Here is a 24,779-nt window from a genome sequence, read left to right as displayed (position 1 = left end):
CTTTGTTACTTGTTTGAAATATATACACTCCGTTTTCTCCTTTCCTTATGTTTGGCATTTCTGTAGAGTTGAGAGCCCGCATAATTTACAGGTGCATGAGTTGGGCACGCACTGGTCACTACAACAGCAGCTTGCAACTTTCACCACTCAGCATGGAAAACTCCATGGAGTCAAAATCATTACGAAACCTGTAGATAAATTCCCAAATGATTATAATTTCCAAAATGGGGTCCCTTGAGGGGGGATTCTGCCCTTCTAGCACTTAGGGGCTCTGTATATGCCATCTGCAAACTAGATAGGAAATTCTGTGCTCCAGGATGCCTCCTTTATAAAAGTACTTCTTAGCCATATGGCGAGACAGGAGGGACAGAGCACTATTTTCCAATAGCACGTCCTCCCTCCCGAGTCTCGCCGTATGACTAAGCAGTTGTTAGGTGTCGAGTTCCCGCCTCTGCACAGGGGGAATCTCGAACCATCTCTGCTGCAGTCTCCCATTCTTCTCCAGCCGCAGTGGAGTCTGCTCAGTGGAGATGTCGGTCCCAGCGTCTTGCTCAGTCTCACTCTGTGCATAGGGTTACTGCTGCTTTTCCAGCTTCTGCCATGGAAGCCAGTGCTGGGCAGCGGCGAGCAGACGCTTCTGGGACTAAGTCCTACTTTGCACACACTGAGCATGCCCGGGGCAAGATCTCTCAGTGAAGATCTAGGGTCACATGCTCAGGTACTGCAGCGACTTCCATTGGTCCTTCTCACGGAAGGTCCTGCAGGTACTAGGACTAAGTTCTGCTTTGCACACTGAGCATGCCCAGGGCAAGATCTCTCAATGGAGATCTAGGGTCACATGCTCAGGTACTGCAGCAATTCCATTGGTCCTTCTTTGAAAGGTCCTATACGTGCTGCAGCTATTTAAGGCTCGCATGGCCGTACATTTGTAAACGTGTGTGTGTTGTGAGTGAAAGTCGTTCCTTAAAAAAACCTCCCTATTGGATGACTGTTCGCGGAAGGTGTATGATTGCAGTCTAGCGCCCGACTTACCCAACAGCACGTTACACACCATTACAGCGTCTAGTTGCTGTGTCCGCCAGTGCGGCGCCGTGCGCTTTCACAGTGCTTTCCTGACCCAAGCCTGGGTGGTTAGTGGCATTCGCCAGTGCGGCACCACACGCACTCTCGTGCATTCTTTAGTTATTATTTTGTTACGCTGACACCCCAGTTACGGTGTCGACCGCAAGTAGTCTACACAGACTCAGATCCCAAGTCTTAGGACTGAGCTCGGAGACTCCTTGCTTGTGCTCTTGTGTGCGGTACCGCGGCCCTGTGACTTAACAGGGTTCGCTTACTTCACACAGGGTGAAGTTAACCCGTGTGTGTAGTCATATTGTACCACCATATAGTCCGTCATTACTTGGCAGCAGGTTCCATCTCTGCACGGTGGACCCCGGGCTGCGAACGCACCTTTTTCTACCTATCTTATTATTTGGTGAGTTCCGCAAGCCCTAACAGCAGTACTGTACAACCACATATGGGGTATTTATACATTCAGCAGAAATTGTGGGACAAGTTTTGATGTCATTTTTATCCATGTGAAAATGTAAAATCAGTAAAACAAAATTTTGGTGGAAAAAACATACCAATAATCATTTTTCTATTCACTGCCCAATGGTATAAAATTCTGTGACCCATCTGTGATGTTAATATGATCACTGCACCCCTAGATGAATTCATTGAGAGGTGTATTTTGTAAAATGGTGTCTCCTATGGGGGGGAGGGGTGTTTCTGCTGTTCTGGCACTTCAGGGGCTCTGCCAGTGTGACATGGCACCCTCCAACCAGTCCAGCAAAATGTGATCTCCAATATGGTATTTCTTCCCTTCTGAACGTTACACTGCACCTCAAAAGTAGTTTTCGACCACATATGGGATATCGACGTACTCAGGAGAAAGTGAACAATAAATTTTGGGGTCCATTTTCTCCTGCTTTGTGAAAATAAAAAAATGGAGCTAAAATAACATTTTTGTGTGAAAATTTTGATTTTTTTTTTCATTTTCACTGCTCTCTGTTATAAACTTCTGTGAAACAGCTGGGGGTTCATGTGTCATGTCGGACGCTATTCACAATAGGGTGTCCGACCAAAGCGGTAATTCCATTTATGACCACTATATGCTCAGTGACGCCGGCTCGACTTTATTCAGGTCTCTCGGGGTTAATTTAGTTGGTAATCAGATTGGAGGTTGGGTTACGCCCATGGCCTTTAAATAGTCTTGCTAGACTTTGGGCGTCGCCGATTATAGCTTGTGCCTCGTGCCTAGTGATTCCGGTCTGGAGTGGTGGTCTTGGAGAAGTATTATCGTATCTGGTGGTGCATGATCCATTGTTATATTTCTCCTTCCTATATTTGTACTTATTTTGCCCTATGCACATTATCGTATTTTCCTGTGTGCTTGCGGCGTGGTGCGTTTTTAGTTTTCCCTGTCTGTGCTTTCTGTGGGGGATTGGTGTGTGGTCTCTTCACTGGGTGGCGGGTGGTGGTTTCAGCATAGGGCTGAAACAGGAGTTAGGGCCAGGACTGACGGCCCAGACAAGCACACCATCAGTGTAAATTCTGGGAGAGGGACAGACAGGGTTTCCCCTAGTCTGAGGGATAACGCAGGGGCCCGGGTAACCTGCCTTAGTCTCTCTTGGCAGCCCCGTTACATCATGGTGCTCACCACACATCTAGATACATTCCTTGAGGGGTCAGGCTTCCAAAATGGTGTCACTTGTGGGGGTTTTCCACTGTTTATGCACATCAGGGGCTCTCCAATCAAGACATGACAACAGCAGACCATTCCGTCAAAGTCTGCATTCCAAAACATCACTCCTTTTCTGAGCCCTGCCGTGAACCTAAATAGTATTTTACCCATTCATATGGGGTATCTGCATACTCAGGAGAAATTGCGCAATAAATTGCATTGTGCAATTTCGCCTGTTACCCTTATGAAAATGCAAAATTTGGGGGTAAAAAATATTTTTGTGGGGAAAATGCGATTCTTTCGTTTTCACGGCTTAACGTTGTAAACTTCCATATGAAGCCTTTATGTATCATAGTACATTTCAAAGGGCAGAGTGAGTTAACAGTGAATCCATTAATAAGCTTGTGTGACCACACAGATTATAACCCTTATAAGCTATGTATACAGAGGCTGTAGAAGTTACATTTGTCTTACTAAGCCATTGTCAGAAATCAGCCATTGTCAGAAATCATCAAGCTTTTTTTGATTAATGTGCTAATCTTATTTGCTATCAGTAGTGCTGGCAGTATCTCAGATTTGTAAGTCTTCTTGTGAAAACAAACATATCTGAGCATTAGTGAACTATTTAGGAAGGATTGTTCCTGTCTTTCTGCCCAAGGTTGCTGGCTTCATATAGAAACAATAACTAAGATGTTTCTCTACCTTCTTTCTATCAGAATCCACAGAACGAGAAAGAAAAATACTGGAACAGTCTGGGTATAAGGGGATAATATAGAAACTTGTCATTAACCCTATCTATAGTTATTGGGGGTCTCAATAAATCCCAAGAATATAGCTATTGTAATATGGCCACTGGACGAGTTCGTGAGGGGAGATATGTGTCATCGCGCCTGTTAGGCTACGTTCACATTTGCGTTGTTTGGCGCAGCGTCATCGACAAAACGCACAACACATGGCAAATGCATACACAACGCAGCGTTTTTTGACGCATGCGTTGTCCTATACAATTGAAGATCCAAAACGCCCCCAAAAAATACATTTAGTCAAAAGACGCATGCGTCAAAAAACGCAGCTCAACGCAGGCACCTGCGCCCTATGGGTTTTTCATAGACACTAATGTGTTTTTTTGGTCCATTTACGACGCAGGTGCGTTGCATGCGTTTTTTTCGGAAATGTGACACATCAAAACTGCAACCTGTAGTGTCGTCCGCGTCCTGTCTGGTGCGCCAAAAAAATGCATGCGTCATAAAACGCATGACAACGCATACGGCGCATGTCCATACGCCCCCCATGCTAAAGATAAGGGTGCATGATGCATGCGTCGGTATGCGTCAACGACGCTGCGCCCCACGGTGCAAATGTGAACGTAGCCTTAGCTGTGGTGATGTGAGCTCAGAAGCATGCTCCAGCATATATAGTGCTGAGAGTTATTTGGGCATTCCAGGGCCAGGTTTTACGAGCGGTCATAAGAGATGGGTGGGAATGACCACTCACATATCCCAAATCTAGTGGCGTGGTTTCGCAGATAAAATGGAGGCCGAGTCTCTCATTCAGGGTCTGTGGCTGGCTAGAAGTGTGCAGACCTCCACAGTGTATTGATAAAGGCACTGACCTGAGCGGTTGGACACGCAGTGCTATATGGACTACTTACTGGCAGTTCGTGTTCACCTTCAAAGTGTGTTGCTAAAGACACTGACCTAAGCGGGTGGACCCACAATACCATATGGACTATTTGTTTTCAGTTTGTGCCTGACCAGGCTGTTTTGTTTTACAATCCGTAGCAGTTTATGAAGTTAAATAAACTTGCCTGGACTTTGCATGAAAACCGCCTCATGAGAATACCTCAAGAGCAGCTGAGTACAAACCTCTACAATTAGTTCTAGAAGCATGGACATGAATCCCAAGGGGCAGTGTGACTGCCACAGAGATAACTCATGTCCTAGGTGCGAAAATCTGACAACATGGACAATTTGATAAAGCAACTGGTGTAGACTAATCTCCAGCAGCAACAGATGTGGCAGCAGCAACATCAGCTGCAGCAGTAGCAGCAGCAGCAGCGGCAGCAGATGGAACTCTTAGTCGAGGCAGTCCGTGGCAGGGGAACCGCCCCAAACCCAAATCCAGGTGATGACTCTTTCGTGAAAGAGACGATAAGAAGAGAATTGCAAAAGATGACCCCGGGTGATGACATTGAGGCACTCCTGGTGGTGTTTGAAAGAGTGGCAGAACGGGAGTAAATGCCTCTGAAGCAGTGGGCAGAGGTTCTTGCGCTATATTTGACAGGTGAACCGCAGAAGGCGTATTATGACTTGGCGTTGCAGGATGCAAAAGAATACGCCAAGTTGAAGGCTGAGATCTTGGAACGCTTAGGAGTGACTCTGACTGTCAGGGCACAACGGGTGCACGAGTGGGCTTATCGCAGTGACAAACCTTGCCGGTCACAAATGAGATCTCTGACACCTGGTTCAAAAATGGTTGCAACCTGAATCCTCCTACTCAGCACAGGAAAAGGTTGTCATGGACGGTCGAGAGGTCCATGGAGGAGCAAGGGGTTGTAGCATCCCTATACTGGGGTTCTTAAAACGGGGCTGACACCCAAAATAGGGGAGAAAGAGCCACAGCTAGGAAGCGTCAAAGAGCAGCGGAATTAGTGTCCAAGGTTCCTTCCCATAGTGTACTTTGTTGGAGGTGTCATACCCCTGGTCACATAGCCGCCCATTGTCTCATGATCACCTAGCCAACGGACTGCAGCATATGATGCCACTGCTCGTATTTTGCGTATCCAGCCTGCAGTGCTGTCCCCCAAATGGGAGAGGGGCCGCAGACATGCTCCGTGACAGTAAATGGGGTGCAAATGACGTCTGCTAGACTCAGGGAGTATGGTAACCCTAGTGAGGGCCACTATTCCCCATCGGCTGATTCCTGGAAAGAGGGTGGGTGTCCATTGTATCCATGGTGACGCTAAGGACTACCCTGTGGTCTATGTAGTCATAAACACAAACTGTGGCACATAGTTCCATGAGGTTGGTGTGGTTTAAGACCTATTGCACCCTATTATAATAGGGCGGGACTTTGTATTATTTTGGGACTTGTGGGGAAATGGGGGGATGTCTGGTTGTCAGGACAACAGCCAGGTTGCTTCCAAAGAAACCTTGTTGCAGGCTGCAGGTGACAGATTTCTATTTTGCGTGGTTGATGAGGATGAGGCAGCATCTACTAAGGCCAATGTCCCTGAGCTGGAGGTGTCCGGGGGAACTGCCCAACTCAGGGACTTAAGTCTTAAAGGGGCATTTGAAAATGTAACTGTGTTAAATGATTTGCATCAGGAGCCAGGGGCCGACAATCGGTTCCCTCATTTTGCAGTGATTGGGGATCTGCTTTATAGAGTAACCAAGCCAAGGGGTGAGGAGATAGAGCTGTTAATGGTGCCAGGGACCTATAGATGCAGGGTGTAAGATATGGCTCATTTCCATGTTTTGGGTGGTCACCAAGGGCAGAAAAGACCCAGGAGTGCATTCCGTAGAGATTCTATTGGCCGGGTGTTACAGAGAAATCTTGTACTACTGTCGTTCCTGCCCCATGTGCCAGCTGACCTCCCAAGTGACCCACTTCCGCAGTCCTCTGGTAACGTTGCCCATCATCGAGGTACCAGTCGAGCGAATAGCGATGGACCTGGTGGGACCCCTGGTATAGTCTGCAAGAGGACATCAATACATATTGGTGGCCCTGGATTATACTATCCGGTACCCAGAGGCGGTACAATTTAGAAATGCCTCTGCCAAGTGTATCTCTAAGGAGCTGATCCATATCTTCACCTGAACCGGGCTGCTGAAGGAGATACTGACAGACCAAGGGACCCCCCTTTCATGTCGAAGGTCATGGAGGAGTTATACAAGAACCTGCAAATTTTCCAGCTCAGAACCTGTGTACCATCCCCAGACTAATGGGCTGATGGAGAGGTTTAACAAAACCTTGAATGCTATGCTGAAGAAAGCAGTGGAGGACAGCCAAGACTGGGACTGTCTGCTTCCTTACCAGTTGTTCTCCATCCGGGAAGTTCCCCAAGCTTCCACTGGCTTCTCCCTATTTGAACTGCTCTTTGTATGACACCCTCGAGGGCTTCTGAATATGGCGAAGGAATCCTGAGAGGCTGAAACCACTCCCTATAGAAGCATGGTAGAGCATGTCACCAAGATGCAAGAGAGGATTGCCAATGTGATGCCCATTGTGAAGGATCATCTCCTCAAGGCTCAGGAAGCCCAGTCCAGGGTGTCACGGGGCTACCACAACAGAGAGGTTCCAGAGAACTTCAGCGCTCTGGGCCTCATTCACACACAGTGAACAGAAGCACTTCACCTGTATTCTGACCTGGCTGCTTTGTGCCAGCAGTGCAGGAGTTAACCTTATTGCTGAGTTGCTGAGAGCTGGGTCTCTCTCAGCTGAAGTAGATTTTGTAATCTGATCCTCTATATAGACCCAGTCCTGACTTCAGCTATTGTCAGTGATCAGTTCTACTGCCTGGCTTGGAGGTTGAAGGAGCGTAGTGTTGGTGTTGGAGGTTTATTTACAGAGATTGGTGTCTGATGTTTTGGTTGCATGTTTATCCTGTTTTTCTTCCTAGTTTTTTCCTTCTCTTCCCTTCTCTGTGTTTCCTCTGTGGTTGTGTGAGCATTTGGTGAGTTTGAGACTTTTAGTTACCTTGTCTGTCTACCCTGTTATTTGTTGTATTATTACACTGGTGCAGTCCACCTCCTTTGGGGGGGAGAGGGGGCTACTGATAGAGCCTGCACAGGAGACAGGGATATGCTTGCGGCTCGGGCCTCCTAACCATCATAGGTACCCCCGAGATAAGGGAAAGCCAGGGCTCCATTAATGTGGTAGGGACAGGTGTGGGTCCCAGTATGCCGTCCTGCCCCTTTAACGCCGCTTATGGCATGACACAGGGTGTATAATATGTCCGCCAGGGTAAGACAGTTCAACCCAGGGAATCAAGTACTTGTGCTGGTGCCTACAGCGGAGAACAAATTCCTGGCCAAGTGGCAGGGTCTCTATGCGGCGAAGAAAGTTGGTGAGGTCAACTACAAAGTCCATCAAGTGGGGAAGCAGAAGCCCTACCAGGTGTACCACATGAACCGGATCAAACAGTGGCAGGACAGAGAAACCATGAAAGCTCCTTATCTGCTGGCCAAGTCAGATGTCGGTGCAGAGGATGTTAAGATGGCAGACACCTTGTCTCACTCACAGAAGCAGCAGTGCCGTGAGTTGCTACAGTGTAACAGAGACATATTCTCAGAACTTTCAGGGTGTACGAGGGTCATGGAGCATAACGTCCTGACAGAGCTTCATGTCCGGGTCAACTTGAAGCCCTACCGGATTCCCAAAGCACACCAAGAGGTGATCTCAAAGGCCATGAAGCAGATGCTGAGCCTGAGAGTCATCAAGGAAACCAAGAGTGGCTGGTCCAGTCAAATAATAATAAATAATAACCTTTATTTTTATATAGCGCTAACATATTCTGCAGCGCTTTACAGACATTATCATGTCCCCAATGGGGCTCACAATCTAAATTCCCTATCAGTATGTCTTTGGAATGTGGGAGGAAACCGGAGTGCCCGGAGGAAACCCATGCAAACACGGAGAGAACATACAAACTTATGTTGTCCTTGGTGGGATTTTAACCCAGGACTCCAGCACTGCAAGGCCGCAGTGCTAACCACTAAGCCACCGTGCTGCCCCCAGTCCTAGTGCCGAAATCAGATGGGGAATGGCAATTTTGCAATGACTCTCGGAAGCTGAACGAGGTTTCTAAGACTGATGCCTACCCAATGCCCTGGGTCGATGAATTGAGAGGCTAGGGTCGGCTCACTAAATTACTACCCTTGACCTCACAAAAGGGTCTTGGCAAATCCCCATGTCCCAAGGCGCCAAAGAGAAGACTGCTTTCTCAACCCTAGATGGATGCTTCCAATACACAAGGCTGCCGTTTGGGTTACAAGATGCTCCAGCAATGTTCCAGAGAGCCATGGACCGGATCCTAGCTCCTCACAAAAGTATACAGAGGCCTACCTGGATGATATTGTGATCTTCGGCCAGAATTGGGGAAGCCATCTGAGCAAGGTCCAGGCGATATTTGATGCTCCATAAACCCGAAGTGTGCCTTGGGAATGGTGGAAGAGATATACTCGGGCTATGTTGTAGGTAGGATGAAAAATAAAACTCAAGATAAAGTTGAGGCGATCTAGGGTTGGAACAACCCCTCTCAAAGAAGGTCAGGGCGTTCCTGGGCATTGTGGGCTATTATCGCCGGTTTATCCCAAACTTCGCCATGGTAGTGGCCTCTCTGACAGACCTCCTTAAAGGGACAAAGTTGGCTATGGCTAAGTGGTCTCCAGAAGCTGAGACAGCCTTCCAGGAACTGAAGCTGGCCCTGTGCAAACAGCAGGTGCTGGTAGCACCTGATTTCTCCAAGGAGTTTGTGGTCCAGATGGATGCATCAGATGTCGGGCTTGGCACTGTTTTAGCTCAAGATGTAAACGGGGAAGAGCACCACATCATGTATCTTAACCAGAAGTTGTCATCCTGCTAGAAAAAATATTCCATAGTGGAGAAGGAATGTTTAGCTATCAAGTGGGTGTTGGACCCTCTAAAATAGTAACATAGTAACATAGTTAGTAAGGCCGAAAAAAGACATTTGTCCATCCAGTTCAGCCTATATTCCATCATAATAAATACCCAGATCTACGTCCTTCTACAGAACCTAATAATTGTATGATACAATATTGTTCTGCTCCAGGAAGACATCCAGGCCTCTCTAAGGTACTATCTCTTAGGCAGGAGGTTCAGACTAGTGGCAGACCATGCCCCACTGAAGAGGATGAGGGAGAAGAAAGGGAACAAGGCCCGAGTGACCAGGTGGTTCCTAGCACTTCCATGTGGAGCACAGGCCAGGGACACTGCATGGCAATGCTGATGCTCTGTCGAGGATCCACTGTTTGTCAGCAGAAGGTGCCAAGCCCCTGGCTACAGGCAGAGGGTATGTAAGATGGCCACCAGAAGAGTCCTTGAGGGGAGATATGTGTCATCATGGCAGTTAGCTGCGGTGATGTGAGCTTAGAAGCATGCTCCAGCACATATAGTGCTGAGTTAATTGGCCATTCCAGGGCCGGGATTTACAAGCGGTCATAAGAGATGGGTGGGAATTACTGCTCCCATATCCCAACCCCAGGGGCGTGGCTTGGCAGATAAAATGGAGGCCGAGTCTCTCATTCATGGTCTCTGGCTGGAGGTGCGGAGACCTCCAGTGTGTGTTGCTAAAGAAACTGACATGAGCGGGTGGACCCACAATACCATATGAACTATTTGTTTTCAGTTTGTTTTCACTTTGTAACTGAGCAGGCTCTGTTTTGTTTTGCCACCTGGAGTGGTTAATGAAGTTAAATAAACTTGCCTGCACTTTACATGAAAACCACCTCATGTGCCTACCTCAAGAGCAGCTGAGTACAAACCTCTACACTATGCAGATTACCAATTGCATGACATCATCTCTATTCGGAGGTGGAACTAGACCAGTCCAGCAGTCAAACTGCAAACTATCAATTAATTATCTCCTATCTTATCAATGGTACCTTCACACTAACTTTACAAAGAGAACGACAACGATCCGTGACGTTGCAGCGTCCCGGATAGCGATCTCGTTGCGTTTGACACGCAGCAGCGATCTGGATCCCGCTGTGACATCGCTGGTCGGAGCTAGAAGTCCAGAACTTCTGAAAAGAAGGACACTGCTGAACAGAGGCCATACGGAGTCCATAGTAACTCTACTGCCTCATTATAGTGAATGGATTTATCGGGGATTTCATTTGAATCACGTCACTTAAAGATTTAGCTAGAAACCTAAAATTAAGTGCTCAGTGTAGAGTGCCGGATAAATGTGATCCTGAATGTTATGTAAAATATTTCCAATAAAAGCTTCAACTCAATCCACAAAAAAAGCAAGTCCCCGCTCAGGTCTGTCATCTGTTAACGGAAATATAGGGGGCTTCCATGTTACTGGTAGTGCAAAGTCTCTGAAAAGGCGAAATGGCTCCTCACCCTCCAAAAGAAATTCAGCAAATTCTCTGCTCTCAAATCCAAATGCCTCTCTCAGTTATGTGCTCCACAGTGTACCTAATCTACAAATTGCGTCCACGCTTTGCATTTCTGAAGCAATGAGAGCCCAACTAACTAACAGGTGCATGACTCCAGAAGCACGAGCTGGGCATAACGTACTAGTAACTGCAACTTACTCCTCACTACAATGGCAGTTTGCAAATTTCACTTGACAACATTCATTGCTGCTTGTTTCTGGAAAATATGGAGTCAAAATCATCACTACACCTGTAGATAAAGTCCCCAAGGGGTATAGTTTCCAAAATGGGGTCACTTAAGGGGGATTCTGCTCTTCTAGCAATTAGAGGCTCTGTATATCAAGTCCGCAAACTGTTCTAGGAAAATCTGCGCTCCAGGAGGCAAATAGAGCTCCATTTCTCCCAAATCTCTCCGTATGGCTATGTAGCACTGTACAGCCACATATGGGGTATTGCCACGTTCAGTAGTAATTGAGGGACAAATTTAGGTGAAATTTTACCCACTTCTTGAGTGAAAATGTAAAATCTGATGCTAAAACTAAATTTTGGTGGTAAAAATGTAGTTATTTTTTCTTCACTGCCCAATGGTATAAAATTCTTTGACACAACCGTGGTGTCAATATGATTACTGCACCCCTAGGTAAATTCATTGAGAGGTATAGTTTGTAAAATGGGGTCACTAATCGGGAGTTCTGCTGTTCTGGCACCTCATGGGGTCTCGCAATGGATCATGGCACCTGCAAACCATAACAGTAAAAATCGGGCGCTCCTTGCCATCTGAGCTTTGCCCTCTGCCTGAAAAATATTTCCCCGTCAAGTCAAATGGCGCTTCTTCCGAGCTCTGCCGTGCGTCCAAACAATGGTTTTCTCCCTCATATGGGTATCTGCATGCTCAGGAGAAATTACACAACAATTTTTGCGGTCCATTTCTTCCCGTTACCCTTGTCAAAATAAAGAAATTTGGATCTGAAGTGAATTTTTGGTGAAAAAAGTAAAATGTTAATTAAAATTCCTGTGAAGAACCTAAAGGATTAAGAAACTTCTTGAATGTGGGTTTGAGCACCTCAAGTGGTGCAGTTTTTAGAATGTTGTCACTTTTGGGTATCTTCTATCATAAAGACTCCTCAAAGTGACTTCAAATGTGATGTGGTCCCTAAAAAAATGGTTTTGTAAATTTTGCTGGAAAAATGAAAAATCGCTGGTTAACTTCTAACTCTTAGAACTGCCTAAGAAAAAAAAAGGTTCCAAAATTGTGCTGATGTAGACATGTGAGAAATGTTATTTATTAACTATTTTGTGTGACATATATCTGCGATTTAAGGGCATGTAAATTCAAAGTTGGCAACATTTTTCACAAATAAACACAAGTCATACCGAAGAAATTTTACCACTATCACGAAGTACACTATGTCATGAATAGTGTTGAGCATTCCGATACCGCAAGTATCGGGTATCAACCGATATTTGCGGTATCGGAATTCTGATCCAGAGTTCCGATATTTTTGCGATATCGGGAATCGGGATGAATATTTATGTGTAAAATAAAGAATAAAAATAAAAAATATGAATATACTCACCCTCGGATGCGCCCTGGTTGTATCCACTGCAACCGGCAGTCTCCGTTCCTAAGAATGAGCGAGTGAAGGACCTGCGATGGCGTCGCGGCTTGTGATTGGTCGCGTGAGCGGTCATATGAGCGGTCACGCGACCAATCACAAGCCGCAACGTCATCGAAGGTCCTTCACCCGCTCATTGTTAGGAACGGAGGCTGCCTGTTACACCGCTAAGGTCCAGGGTCCGCCGGAGGGGTGAGTATATCCATATTTTTTATTTTTATTCTTTATTTTTTACATGAATATGGATCCCAGGGCCTGAAGGAGAGTTTCTTCTCCTTCAGACCCTGGGAACCAATCCAGGACACATTCCGATATTTGTGTCCCATTGACTTGTATTGGTATCGGGTATCAGTATCGGCGATATCCGATATTTTTCGGATATCGGCCGATACAATCCGATACCGATACTTTCAAATATCGGAAGGTATCACTCAATACTAGTCATGAAAAAACAAATCTCGGAATCATCGGGATCCATTGAAGTGTTCCAGAGTTATTATTAATTATACAGCACCATTAATTCCATGGAACTGTACATGAGAAAGGGGTTACATACAGAGTTATAGATATCGTTTACAGTAAACAAATTTACAATGACAGACTGGTACAGAGGGGAGAGGACTCTGTCCTTGCAGACTTACATTCTACGGGATAATAAGAAAGAGAAAGGTTGAGGGTGCGGCAGCTCTGGTAGTTGGTGAGGCGGCAGCTCTGGTGTTGGTGAGGCGGCAGCTCGGGTGATGGTGAGGCGGCAGCTCGGGTGGTGGTGAAATGGCAGCTCGGGTGGAGGGGAGGCGGCAGAATGGTTATTGCAGGCTGTAGGCTTTCCTAAAGAGATGGGTTTTCAGCTTCCGTCTAAAGGATCCGAGGGTGGTGGATAATTGGATGTGTTGAGGCGTGGAATTCGAGGATGGGAGATATTCGGGAGAAATCTTGGAGGCGATTGTGTGAGGAATACATAAGTGTGGAGGAAAGTAGGAGGTCTTGGGAGGATTGAAGATTACGTGAGGGAAGATATTGGGAAATTAGTTCAGAGATATAGGGAGGGGACAGGTTGTGGATGGTTTTGTAGATTAGTGTTAGTAGTTTGAACTGGATTTGTTGGGGAATTGGGAGCCAGTGGAGGGATTTGTAGAGGGGAGAAACAGGGGTGTAGCAAGGAGAGAGGTGGATTAGCCGGGCAGCAGAGTTGAGGACAGACTGGAGTGGTGCAAGGCCACAGAGGAGGGTGTTGCAGTAATCGAGGTGGGAGATGATGAGGGCATGCACAAGATTTTTAGTAGATTGTGGGCTGAGGAAGGGACGGATTTTGGCAATATTGAGTTGGAGGCAACAGGAGGTGGCGAGAGTTTGGACGTGCGGTTTGAAGGACATGGTAGAGACGAGAGTTACCCCAAGGCAGCGGATTTCAGGTGCGGGACAGAGCGTGATGCTGTTTACGATAATAGATAGATCAGGTAGGGGGGATACGCGAGATGGGGAAAGCTGATGAGTTCGGTTTTGTCTATATTGAGTTTTAGGAAGTGAGAGGTGAAGGAGGGTATGGCTTTATTACCTTGTGACAGTGGTCAGAATTGTAAAAGTTGGCCTGGTCATTAACGTGTAAATCAGCTTTGTGGGTAAAGGGGTTAAAATGGTTTGTAAGTGAGATATGTAAATTAGCGATGTTCAATAAAACATCGTCTTCAAACAGGCATACCATGAAGTTTTTATTTCCCAATTGGACCCCAATGATGTCATGATTTTGACGTATTAAGGCCACCAAGGGCTCATTGAATAATACAAATTAGGGGGATAAAGGAGAGCCCTGTCTATTACCATTGCTAATAGAGAGTTTAGCTAAAGTACTAAGGAGCACTTTGATAGCAGTTGTGGGAGATGAGTAAAGAGTATGCAGGCAGGGCCGGACTGGCCATCGGGCAGTTCTGGCAAATGCCAGAAGGGCCGATGGCAGTAGTGGGCCGCTCGAGTGTGCCGCTGTCGGCACACTCCCCCCGCTGTTGGCACACTCCCGGCCCCGCATTCAACTATACCGGCGTCATAGACGCCGGTACAGTTGAATGCAATGATGGGGAGAGAGCATCTGCTGTCGCTCCCTCTCCCATCATTCCCCGCTCTGTCTGCCGCTTACACTGCGGGTGCGCGATGACGTCATATCATCGCGCACCTGCTGTGTGACCGGGCGGGCAGACTGCAGCTGCTGAGACCGGAGGCTGGAGCAGCACGGGGCAAGAGGAAAGGTAAGTAGAGTCAGTGTTTTTTTATTATTACATGGCATGACTCAGTGCATTGACAATGAATTGCATCTGGGGGAGGAGGTGACACTGAGCAGAGATGATGGTGTCCTGGTCGGGATTATGCAGCTGCGGGTGACACAATGGAGGCTTTCACTGCAGCTGCGAAAGATGGCGAGGTAGAGACTGCCGGGGACCCCGGGGCTCTGATGTCACCAGGGGTAAACTTCACATAATGGGTCCCAGGCAAAAGAAATCCTGCCTGATCCTCACAGCTGAAGGTTTGTTACAGTTGCATCCAGTCTAGAGAACCCTCTGCTGCACAGATCTCCACACTTCCGACAGGTTGATACAATGTATCATTCTGGAGTTCAGTATGTTTATCCTACAGACAACTGTAACAAACCCTCAGCTGTTAGAAGCCTTCCATCTACAGCCTCTGGGAACAATGTAACAGACTGAATGTGCCCCCCTGGATGCTGCTTCTTCCATTGTATGGGGGGCTATGGTGACTCCTTGCAGATGGTTGGGTTAAGGTGCCTTCACACTGAGCAATATTGCAACGAGAACGACAACGATCTATGACGTTGCAGCGTCCTGGATAACGATATCGTTGTGTTTGACACGCAGCAGCGATCCGGATCCCGCTGTGACATCGCTAGTCGTTGCCGAAAGTTCAGAACTTTATTTGGTCGTTAGATCAGCCTGAATCGTTGTGTTTGACATGAAAAGCAACGACGCCAGCAACGATGAAAGGGGCCGTCGCAGCGTCTTGTTGTGGCCAGGTAGGCGTTATGCATTACAAAAGGAGACGCCTTTAAATTTAGCAATGTCGCTCGTAGATAGATACGCAATTATTTCGAAGATCCCAATATATTACAAATTACAAAAGGAGACGCCATCTGTCATAATGGCCTGGGAGGTGGTGTGAACATTATTATAGTAATGTAATTATCACCATACTCCCAAATGCATTCCAAAGACAAAAGGTGACGCCTACATCACATTATTACATTAAAAAAGGCACCCCTTTACATTACATTACAAAAGGTGACGCCAACTGTCACGACAGCCTAGGAGGTAGGTGTGAACTTTACATAAGGGCGTATTTACAATGCATCACTATTACAAAAGAAGACCCCTTTAAATCACATTATTACATTACAAAAGGTGACGCCATAACGTTATATATTTCAAATGGCTTTGTTGTTACGTCTCACTGAGAACGCTGATAGGTCACATCGGGGTCATGTGTACCTGCGTTCCGAAATATAAACCGCGACTTTACAACTTTTCAATCACTTGTGCGTACTCTGCCATCCACGAGCATCTCGTGTGCGTCTTGGTTCGAAATCCATCGTGTTCCTTCTCCATCAACTCGTGGGCGTCTTGGCTGTAACTTTTGAGCGACCTGTTTGTAGATCTTCAACTCTGCAGCGTTCTCAATTAGTACATCTACGGTGAGTATATCCTTGTGCTGTATTCATTTGCCATGCAGCAATACTAATTTATGTGTCTAGAAATAGATGTATACTACATCTCAGCAGTGATTTTTTTTTAGAGCTTTCACGTTTATAACCAAAGACGCTTTAGCGTCGTAGTATTTCCATTTTAAGTGGTAATGCAAACGATTTTGTAGTATGGTGTGTTTCACCAACATGAAATTGGCCATTGACAAAATAGCAGCCAATAGAATTTACAAATTTTTCAACGCTCAAAATGGATAAAAATAGCCCTCATCCCATCCCCAAATGGTGGCTATGGGGAAACACACAAACGGCCCCCATCCCATCCCCTAAATGGTGGAAATAGTCCCACGGACCATCCCATACAAAAAATGACTGATAACAATAGGAACGGCATACGGCTCATCAAACTTTTAATTTTTGCTGTTTCTTAACTTTTATTTTTTTTTTTTTTAAAGATGTCTACAAATGAGCAGGACTGTGTTCGGGCACTCATAGAGATGTACCGCTCCCTGCCCTGTTTGTGGAAGATAAAATCTAAGGATTATAGCAACCGTTACATGAAGAGAGAAGCGTATGAGAAGCTGGTGGCCGTCTACAGGGAGTATCATCCCACAGAGACCGTGGATGAAAACATTGTGAGGAAAAAGATCCAGGCTCTCCGCACAGTTTTCAAAAAAGAGGTCAACAAAGTGGAAAATTCTAAGAAGTCTGGGGCCGGAACTGAGGAAGTCTATGTGCCCAGGCTGTGGTATTACGACCTGATGGCATTCACTAGAGACCAAGAGATCCCTCGCCCGTGCCAGACTGTGACTAGCCTTTGTGAGCCATCGCCCGAAGATATCCTGCCTGAGTCTCCTGACGACCATGTAAGTAGCCCCAAGCTTCCCTTCTTGTAGCATGCCGTGTGTCTTGTATGTTTATGAGACTGCATGGCTTCCAGTAATAGTGAGTCACGTTGTTCATGTTTAATCCCCCTGATGATAACAGCTGCCACTTCCTGTGTCCGTAATTAACATATTGTGTCTTCCGCACATTCGTACAGTATTGCCGGCCAATGTAGTTCAGCACAGCTCTTTAACCCCTTTGTTTTTTAACCCAGGTAACTGTTCCTCATAGGTTCCAATGGGCATAGAGGTGTTTGGGGAGGTGTGGGCTCTCTAGGGCTGTGTGGCAGAGTCGTTTGTATGTTATTTATTTTAAATTTTTCTTTTTCATGTAATTGCAGGTGCCTCTGCAACAGCGGGAAACAACGGAAGCGAACAATGTCCAGTCCCCTCAGTCCTCCAGTAGCCCGTCTGTCGAGGAGCAGACATGTCCACTGCGCCCATCTAGAAAAAGAAAATCAACAGCAGCCACACCTGTGGATCTCCTGGCAGTGGCCAACAGCATCTTGTCCAAGCACGTCACAACCAAACTCTCCCCATTCGCATCCTTGGTTGAGGAACGTTTAAACAGACTGGATGATACCCAAAGATCTCACGCGGAGAGAATAATGTTTGACGTTATGAACGCGGCAGCCGCAGGAAAACTATGCGACACATCAACATTGAGCATTGACGTCCGTCAGCCCAGTGCCCATTTTTATTGGGGACACCAACAGGAGCCCATGCACAGCACTCCTGTCCGCAGACCTGGGCCACATAATTCTCAGTTCCGGACACCACCTGCACCCCCTTCTTTTGGTGACTTATCACAAGGACCTCCTATGGCCACGCACCACTACAGTGAGATGGACACTTACTACCAAAATTTGTAGTGTTGTAGTTGAAATAAATGAGACTTGTGTTTTAGATGCTCCACAAGTAATCCCCTATGCCTTCTCCCCTGCAGGCATCCTCCTGGCACCCGGTCATTAATCCCCTATGCCTCATCAACATTAAAAAAGTATTGTAATAAAAAATAATAAAATTTTTAATACAAATAATTAAATTTTTGGTTTCTTAAATTTGTGTATGTACTACGTGTCTCTTTGGCTTGGCAATAAATGACGCCGCTGGTCAATATACTACGTTGCTGGGCAATATGCGACGGGGACATGCAAATGCTAGAATACCCAATACATTACCGTCACACATAACTATATTGTTAACGATATCGTTGCTTTTTGTGACGTAGCAACGATATCGTTAACTAAATTGTTGTGTGACAGCGTCCAGCGATCAGGCCCATGCTGGGAGATCATTGGTCGCTGGGGAAAGTACAGCACTTTTTTTGGTTGCTGAATCTCCCGCTGACATCGCTGAATCGGCGTTACACACAGCATGTGTAACGCCGATTCAGCGATGTCGTCACAAGAAACAAGGGAAACATTGGGTTAATAAGTGCAGGGCCACTCTTAGTAACGTGATGTTTACCATGGTTACCGTTGTCAATGTTAAAAAAACAAACAGTACATACATTCCCGCTGTATGGTCAAGTCCCTCGCCTTCGGCTTCCCGCACTGACTGGTGAGCGCCGTCCGGTAGTAAAGCACAGCGTTGACATCACCGTTGTACTTTACGCCCGGCGCTGAGTCAGTGCTGGAAGCTGAAGGCGAGGGACATGACCATACAGCGTGAATGTAAGTATGTATTGTAATTTTTTTTTAACATTTACAACGGTAACCAGGGTAAACATCGGGTTAATAATCGCGGCCCTGCACTTAGTAACCCGATGTTTACCCTGGTTACCCGTGGACTTCTGGATCGGTGCTCGCTGGAGAGCTGTCTGTGTGACAGCTCTCCAGCGACCAAACCGCGATCGACATCATTGTCGGTATCGCTGCAGAGTCGATGAGTGTGAAGGTACCTTTAGAATATGGTGAACATCTACTAATATATATACACACACACATCAGGAAATCACTAGTGCATAGGATGCTGCAGACTCACAGGTTTCATATGATTGATACAGAAGTAGAGTATGTTTATAGATATATATGTTTATTGGTATGTATTGGTATGTATGTAAAATAATAAGAAATAACAAATAGATATATCGATATGTTCACATTTATTACAGAAAAAGGAGTATCATGGGTCATCCAAAAATTGTTAAAAATGAGCACTTTTACACAAGAGCACTTGAACCCCCCAACAATATCATCCATAATACATGGTAAAAGTTATGCCAACAGTTACGTTACAGCTGTTGATACTGCCATGGGACAGCCCCTGGCCCATTGAAAAAGTCAGAGTATTTGTCCCTGCTATTCGTTGCATCATCACAGTACCTTCCAGAACCCAGACTTTCCAAACCACAAACCCTGTGCGCGTCTAGACGCCATTCGCCCTGGGTTACATCTCCGTTACCCTGGTCCACAGAGTCTACATACTGTGGAGGGCTGTATGCAGTGGCATCACGGCGACGTAGAAAGTTGTGGAGGACACAACAAGCAAGCACCACAGAGTCAATAGACGTTAGTTTCATGTTTAGTGCTGTGTGGAAAACCCGAAATCGGTTTGCCATAATTCCGAATGCATTTTCCACAACGCGTCTAGCTCTTGAAAGTCTGTAATTAAAGATTCGTCGTTCCGGTGTCAGAGTCTTCTGGGAGAAGGGCTTCAAAAGGTTGGGATGCAGTGGGAAAGCCTCATCTCCGACAAAGACAAAGTTCATGTTTTCTGTTGTGTCACTGTTGGGCGGCAAGGCAAGTTTATTATTTTTCAAGCGTTCCCCAAAATCTGTGTGCTCCAAAACTCCTCCATCGGATACTCTCCCGTTAATCCCAACAGACACACTTATGAAATCGTAGTTAGCATTTACGAGGGCCATGAGAATTATGCTGAAATATCCCTTATAGTTATAATAAAAGGAGCCAGAGTGTGGTGGTTGGGTGATGCGTACATGTTTGCCATCCAAGGCCCCACCGCAATTAGGGAACTGCCATTGCTCCTCAAATCCCCTTGAAATCTCTTTCCAGTCATCCGGGGTCTGTGGGAAAGGCATGTAACTGCGGTGTAAAACTGAGACAATAGCTTTGCATGTCTCTGGGATGATGACGCTGAGTAGGGATCGGGATATAGCTGCGCTGTAATGCAAGTCTTGCATAGACCTGCCAGTCGCCAGGAAACGCAGCGTGACAGCCAGCCTCTCATCCACAGGGACAGCTGCTCTCATCTGTGTATTTTGCCGCCTGATATAAGGTTCTACAGCTGCAAGTAGGACATTAAATGAGTCCTCCGACATTCTCAGGTAGTTACGAAAATCATGCGGGTTGTTATCCTGCAGTTCCCTTATAAGGCCCATATTTGACAATTGATTCCTCTTCTGCAGCCACTGTTTGGTCCACATGCGGCGCTGACGCTTTACACGATTGTTTCGCGCTTGAACCTCCAGCTGGTTGTGAGCTTCTACCAATAACGCGGCCGCAACAATCACAGGTACATCCGAATGAGACATGGCAACCTGAGAAAGGAAAAAAGAAAAAAAAAAATTACTACATATCATTTTCAAAACTTACACAAGACATCCAATACTGTAATGCATTCTCCGTTGCGTCACCGATGCTGCACCATTTGACAAAAATGTTAACATAGGATGTAAGGTACTATATATATATATATATATATATATATATACATACACACACATATATATACATACACAGAGATATACATGGCTAATTGTAAGCAACGTTAACACAACAGCCATACCCCATAGATACCCTCCATTAAATGTACCATCCACTGAAACAAACAGGACGATGAGCGCTGCTGATTTATAACGGGAACGCCAAATAGTGACTTCTGGAGCCGACGTCACACCCGCGACGGTGTGCATAAATGGAGACGCTATAGCGTTGCGAATTGCGCGCCAGAACGGTAGAATCAAGGACCTCCTCTGGGCGTGGCTGGGTGGTGCCATACAGCGTCTCTCTTGCTAAAATGGCGGCGAGACAGCGATGTCCTCCTTTGGGGCAGACAGAGGTCCGCTTTTTTGTAAAAAAAATGGATGCCATGGACTATGAGGGCCGGGAGAGTCGCCCAGCACACCCAAATCTACACAAGAATGAGGTGTTGCGCCACATTGCCCAGAAGATGGAGCGGAGGTTCGGCATCCGGCGCAGTGCGCTGCAGCTGCGCAAAAAGTGGGCCGACCTCCGGTACAAACAGCCACTTTATCTGGCAACGTTGCGGGCAGAGACCAGGCAAGGCAAGTAACAGTATAGTGTAATTGGGAGACACACAGTATCGGGAGGGGGGAATAGGGACACTCGCACTGCCGTGTGGCGCTTCCCACCTTCTATATATGTACCTCGATTTGGGGATTTAAATTTAAATTTTATTCCTTTATGCCACTGGCCTAGGTTTGTTATTTGTGGGGGTGTCGGAAGCTCTGTACTTTGGTGTGTAAACATTGTGTTTCTTTATTTTTTGTGTATAGAGAGACAACGCCAGCAGAGGACTACAGCGGCCAGCAGCGTACGCCCACAGCCAGGGCCGTCACGTAAGTTACCCCTCATGTCTGGCAATTGCGATGGCGCCTACTTAATTTTTTATTTAAGTCTACAGCTCTGTACTTCTGGTGTCTAAACCTTGCGTGTCTTTTTTTGGGGTGTAGAGAGACGCCGCCGGCAGAGGACAGCACCCACTGCAGCCAGCAGTACAGCGGCTAGCAGCGGAAGCCCACAGCCAGTGTCGTCACGTAAGTTAACCACCCTTTTTTAGAATTTAATGACGCCATACGGGCCATTAGTAGGGAGGTTAAATATTGTGTACATTACAGGTGCAGTAACCCCACCGCAGGCCACAACCCCGCCCTTTCAACACCCATCTTCCTCCCCCGGGTCGGCGTCATTCTCTCCAGCGACAAGCATTCGTAAGTGACAAAACCAGCGAGCGCTTCACCACAGTGAGTTCAATTGTTAACCAGATATGTATTTGCTTCCTTTCAGCAGCAGGAGCTGTGGCCCGAGCCAGGGGATGGGTGGTCAGCAGCTCCGCGGATGAGCAACAGGCGTCCCTTTTCCGTAAGTATTGAGAAAGTGGGAGGGGGTTATCGGTGGGATGTCACATTTGACAACGACTAAACGGACCCTAAAACATTGAACCTAAAAAATGCCCTCTGGGGCAGTACAAAATTGAGTGTGTAGTTAAAAGTAACATTTTACAATAAACGATTTACTAACGATCATTACCAGCTATACGACCTGGTCGTGATCGTTGGTAAGTCACTGTGTGGTCGCTGGGTCGCTGTCACACAGAACGATTGCGTTAACAATATCGTTGCAACTTCACAGAAATCAAAGATATCGTTACAAAAATCGTTATTTTTGACGGTACCTTAAATTGCTGGTTATGTAAACACATGCCACCGTTGCAGCTTAATCACTGTCCATTCTCCAACCTCTTCTATCACAGAACCGGACACCGTGAGAGAGCTGCTGGCCAAGCAAGACCGCCTGGAGCGGACAGCAGCGCTCATGCTGCAACAAGTACAGCAACATGGCCGCACGCTGCGACACCTCTTGAGGCGTGGGAGGTTCTGATTTTTTTTTTTTTTTTCTTTCATTGTTTGGGATATTGTTCTGTTACTTGTTATTTTTCAGTTAACAACATAAAAAAAGTTTGATTTGACACAATTATGTTTGGTTTATTGTGTCTATAGCCGCCGGCAACACACCGTGCGCCAAGAAACGTCGCCACACACACTTTTTGGCCCACATAATATCTCCAGTAGTTAAAAATAAAAAGACTGCAGCTTGGTGTGTCTGTAGTATACAGATATGAGGTGGGCCAAAAATATTACATGCATCTCCATAATCACACAAATTGAGGGGACAATGGTTGTCACACGGTAAATATCTATGCTCACCTGCCAGGTGTCAGAAATAGTGAATTCATGAGCCTGTATATGTTTATCATGAATTCATTTTTTCTGACACCGTACTTGATGAATATAGATAGCGTGACAGTGATTGTCTCTTGATCAAAAAAAAATAAGGTCAGTTTGTGAAAAAAAAAAAATTAGTTTACCAGTTGTGAGCTGTTTTTATTTACTTGCGGAGCAGGCCAGGGACAGCTAAGCCAAGGTAGACACAAAAGAGTTGGTTGGCCTTACCATATAGTTTGCGCAAAAAATGCTACACAGCGCCAAATAGTTTGCAAACTGCATCCGAAAGTGCCTCCATCTTGTGTGTCCGCTTACCAGATGCACAAGATAGCTGCCAGATATGTTTTATACATTACTATACCATATACTTAGATAAGCATTGTGTCTAGCATTACTACATAGCCATTACTATACAAAAAAAAAAAAAAAATTGAACATACCGTTGATGAGCAATAAAAGAACCGATGAAGACGCCGGCAGTGGAGTACGGCGTTCCGAACAGAACGTTCACGGTAGAAGAGGATCGTAGCTGGAGAAGGATCGTTCCGGACAGGACGCTAGAAATGCAGGAAAAACATGCATACGCAGCTCTCGAACAATGTGAATCAATCGCTGTAGAGTCGCGGTTTATATTCTGGGACGCCGGGACGTCACATCCTGGGTGACACCTATCTGGGTGTCACCCACCTGGGTGACACCTATCTGACTACGCTGCCAATTCATCGGATCGTTTACACCACTGCTGTTTGACGTGAAGCAAGCAACCAGCGACAACGATCCGTGAGTCGCTGTTACGTCACTGTATCGCTCCGGCATCGTTCGAACGTTGGTGTGTTTGACGTCTCTACAGCGATCTAAACAGCGACGCTCCAGCGATCGCCTTTTGGTCGTATCGTTGTCTATATCGCTGCAGCGTCGCTCAGTGTGAAGGTACCTTTAGAGAATGGATGTCACCTCAAGCTTCAGACTGGACCATTGTTATGGAGATGTCAGGAGCTGGGGGTCTCCTTTATACCATCCGCCATTGTAATCTAACCCTATTCTGTGGCAGCAAGCCCCTGATTATCCCCCATTATACCGCGACCACGTGTAGCTTTATTAATAGACTGTCAGGACCTATTTTTAGCAAACTTGGCTCATTCCAAGATGTCTCGTCCGTCTCTTTGTCCAGGATCTGTCTCTTAAAGGGCAATAGCCTAAAATGCAATAAAATGTCCTCAAGAATGATTTCCACAAATCCGACTTGTCAGAAGGGTTTACCAGTCGCTACCCAACCCGGGGAGCAGAACGGGCGTAATCTGTAGAAACGGGCGAAATCTGTAGAAACGGGCGTAATCTGTAGAAATAATAAGGACATTTAAGGAATTATTGATTTTTCTGAAGCTGAAGAAACTTCTCCAGATGAGTTTGTCTGTAATTCTCATTTTACAGTTTCCAGCGGCCGATCTCTACCGATCACAATTATGGCCGCAGACAGCGATCACTTACAATCACAATCGTTTATTGTTGTTATTCAATGTGTCCGTAAAAATATTGTCTGTAATTTTTTTTTTTTTTTTGATAATTTATCCAGAAAAAAATAAAAAATAAAGTTGGCAAAACTGACCCCCAGCTATAAGTACACACTGGAGGAATAATACATATAATGCGTCAGCGGCTCAGCGCCATTCTCCTCTGGGACTGTGTGAATGTTAACATTTACCACGAGCAATTACAGAACAGAACACAATATGGTCACAAACATCGGCACAGATGAGTATGACGCCTGCTTTATATTTCCTGACAGATCTCTC

The 24,779-nt window shown here is 46.1% G+C and overlaps 2 protein-coding genes and 1 long non-coding RNA gene across 3 annotated transcripts in view; 1 reads left to right on the top strand and 2 right to left on the bottom strand.

Moving 5' to 3' along the window:
* The window catches only part of LOC138641440 (uncharacterized), a 62,994-nt gene that overhangs the window by 15,427 nt on the left and 22,788 nt on the right, over positions 1 to 24,779 (bottom strand). The gene's annotated exons all lie outside the window — the stretch shown is intronic.
* Positions 15,251 to 18,078, top strand: LOC138642815 (uncharacterized). The gene is made up of 3 exons (XM_069731339.1): positions 15,251 to 16,164; positions 16,629 to 17,039; positions 17,399 to 18,078. The coding sequence occupies exons 2-3, from the start codon at positions 16,629 to 16,631 to the stop codon at positions 17,927 to 17,929; spliced, it is 942 nt and encodes a 313-aa protein (XP_069587440.1). The 5' UTR covers positions 15,251 to 16,164; the 3' UTR covers positions 17,930 to 18,078.
* LOC138642814 (uncharacterized) lies at positions 19,160 to 23,588 on the bottom strand. Its single transcript, XM_069731338.1, has 2 exons — positions 23,427 to 23,588; positions 19,160 to 20,559 (listed from the first exon to the last, which is right to left on the bottom strand). Exon 2 carries the CDS (start codon positions 20,551 to 20,553, stop codon positions 19,294 to 19,296), a length of 1,260 nt encoding a protein of 419 aa, XP_069587439.1. The 5' UTR covers positions 20,554 to 20,559; positions 23,427 to 23,588; the 3' UTR covers positions 19,160 to 19,293.

This window comes from Ranitomeya imitator, chromosome 6 (assembly GCF_032444005.1).
Source record: "Ranitomeya imitator isolate aRanImi1 chromosome 6, aRanImi1.pri, whole genome shotgun sequence".
Lineage (NCBI taxonomy): Eukaryota > Metazoa > Chordata > Amphibia > Anura > Dendrobatidae > Ranitomeya > Ranitomeya imitator.
The sequence above is the reverse complement of the archived record's forward strand: the minus strand, read 5'-3'. Positions and strand labels throughout refer to the sequence as shown.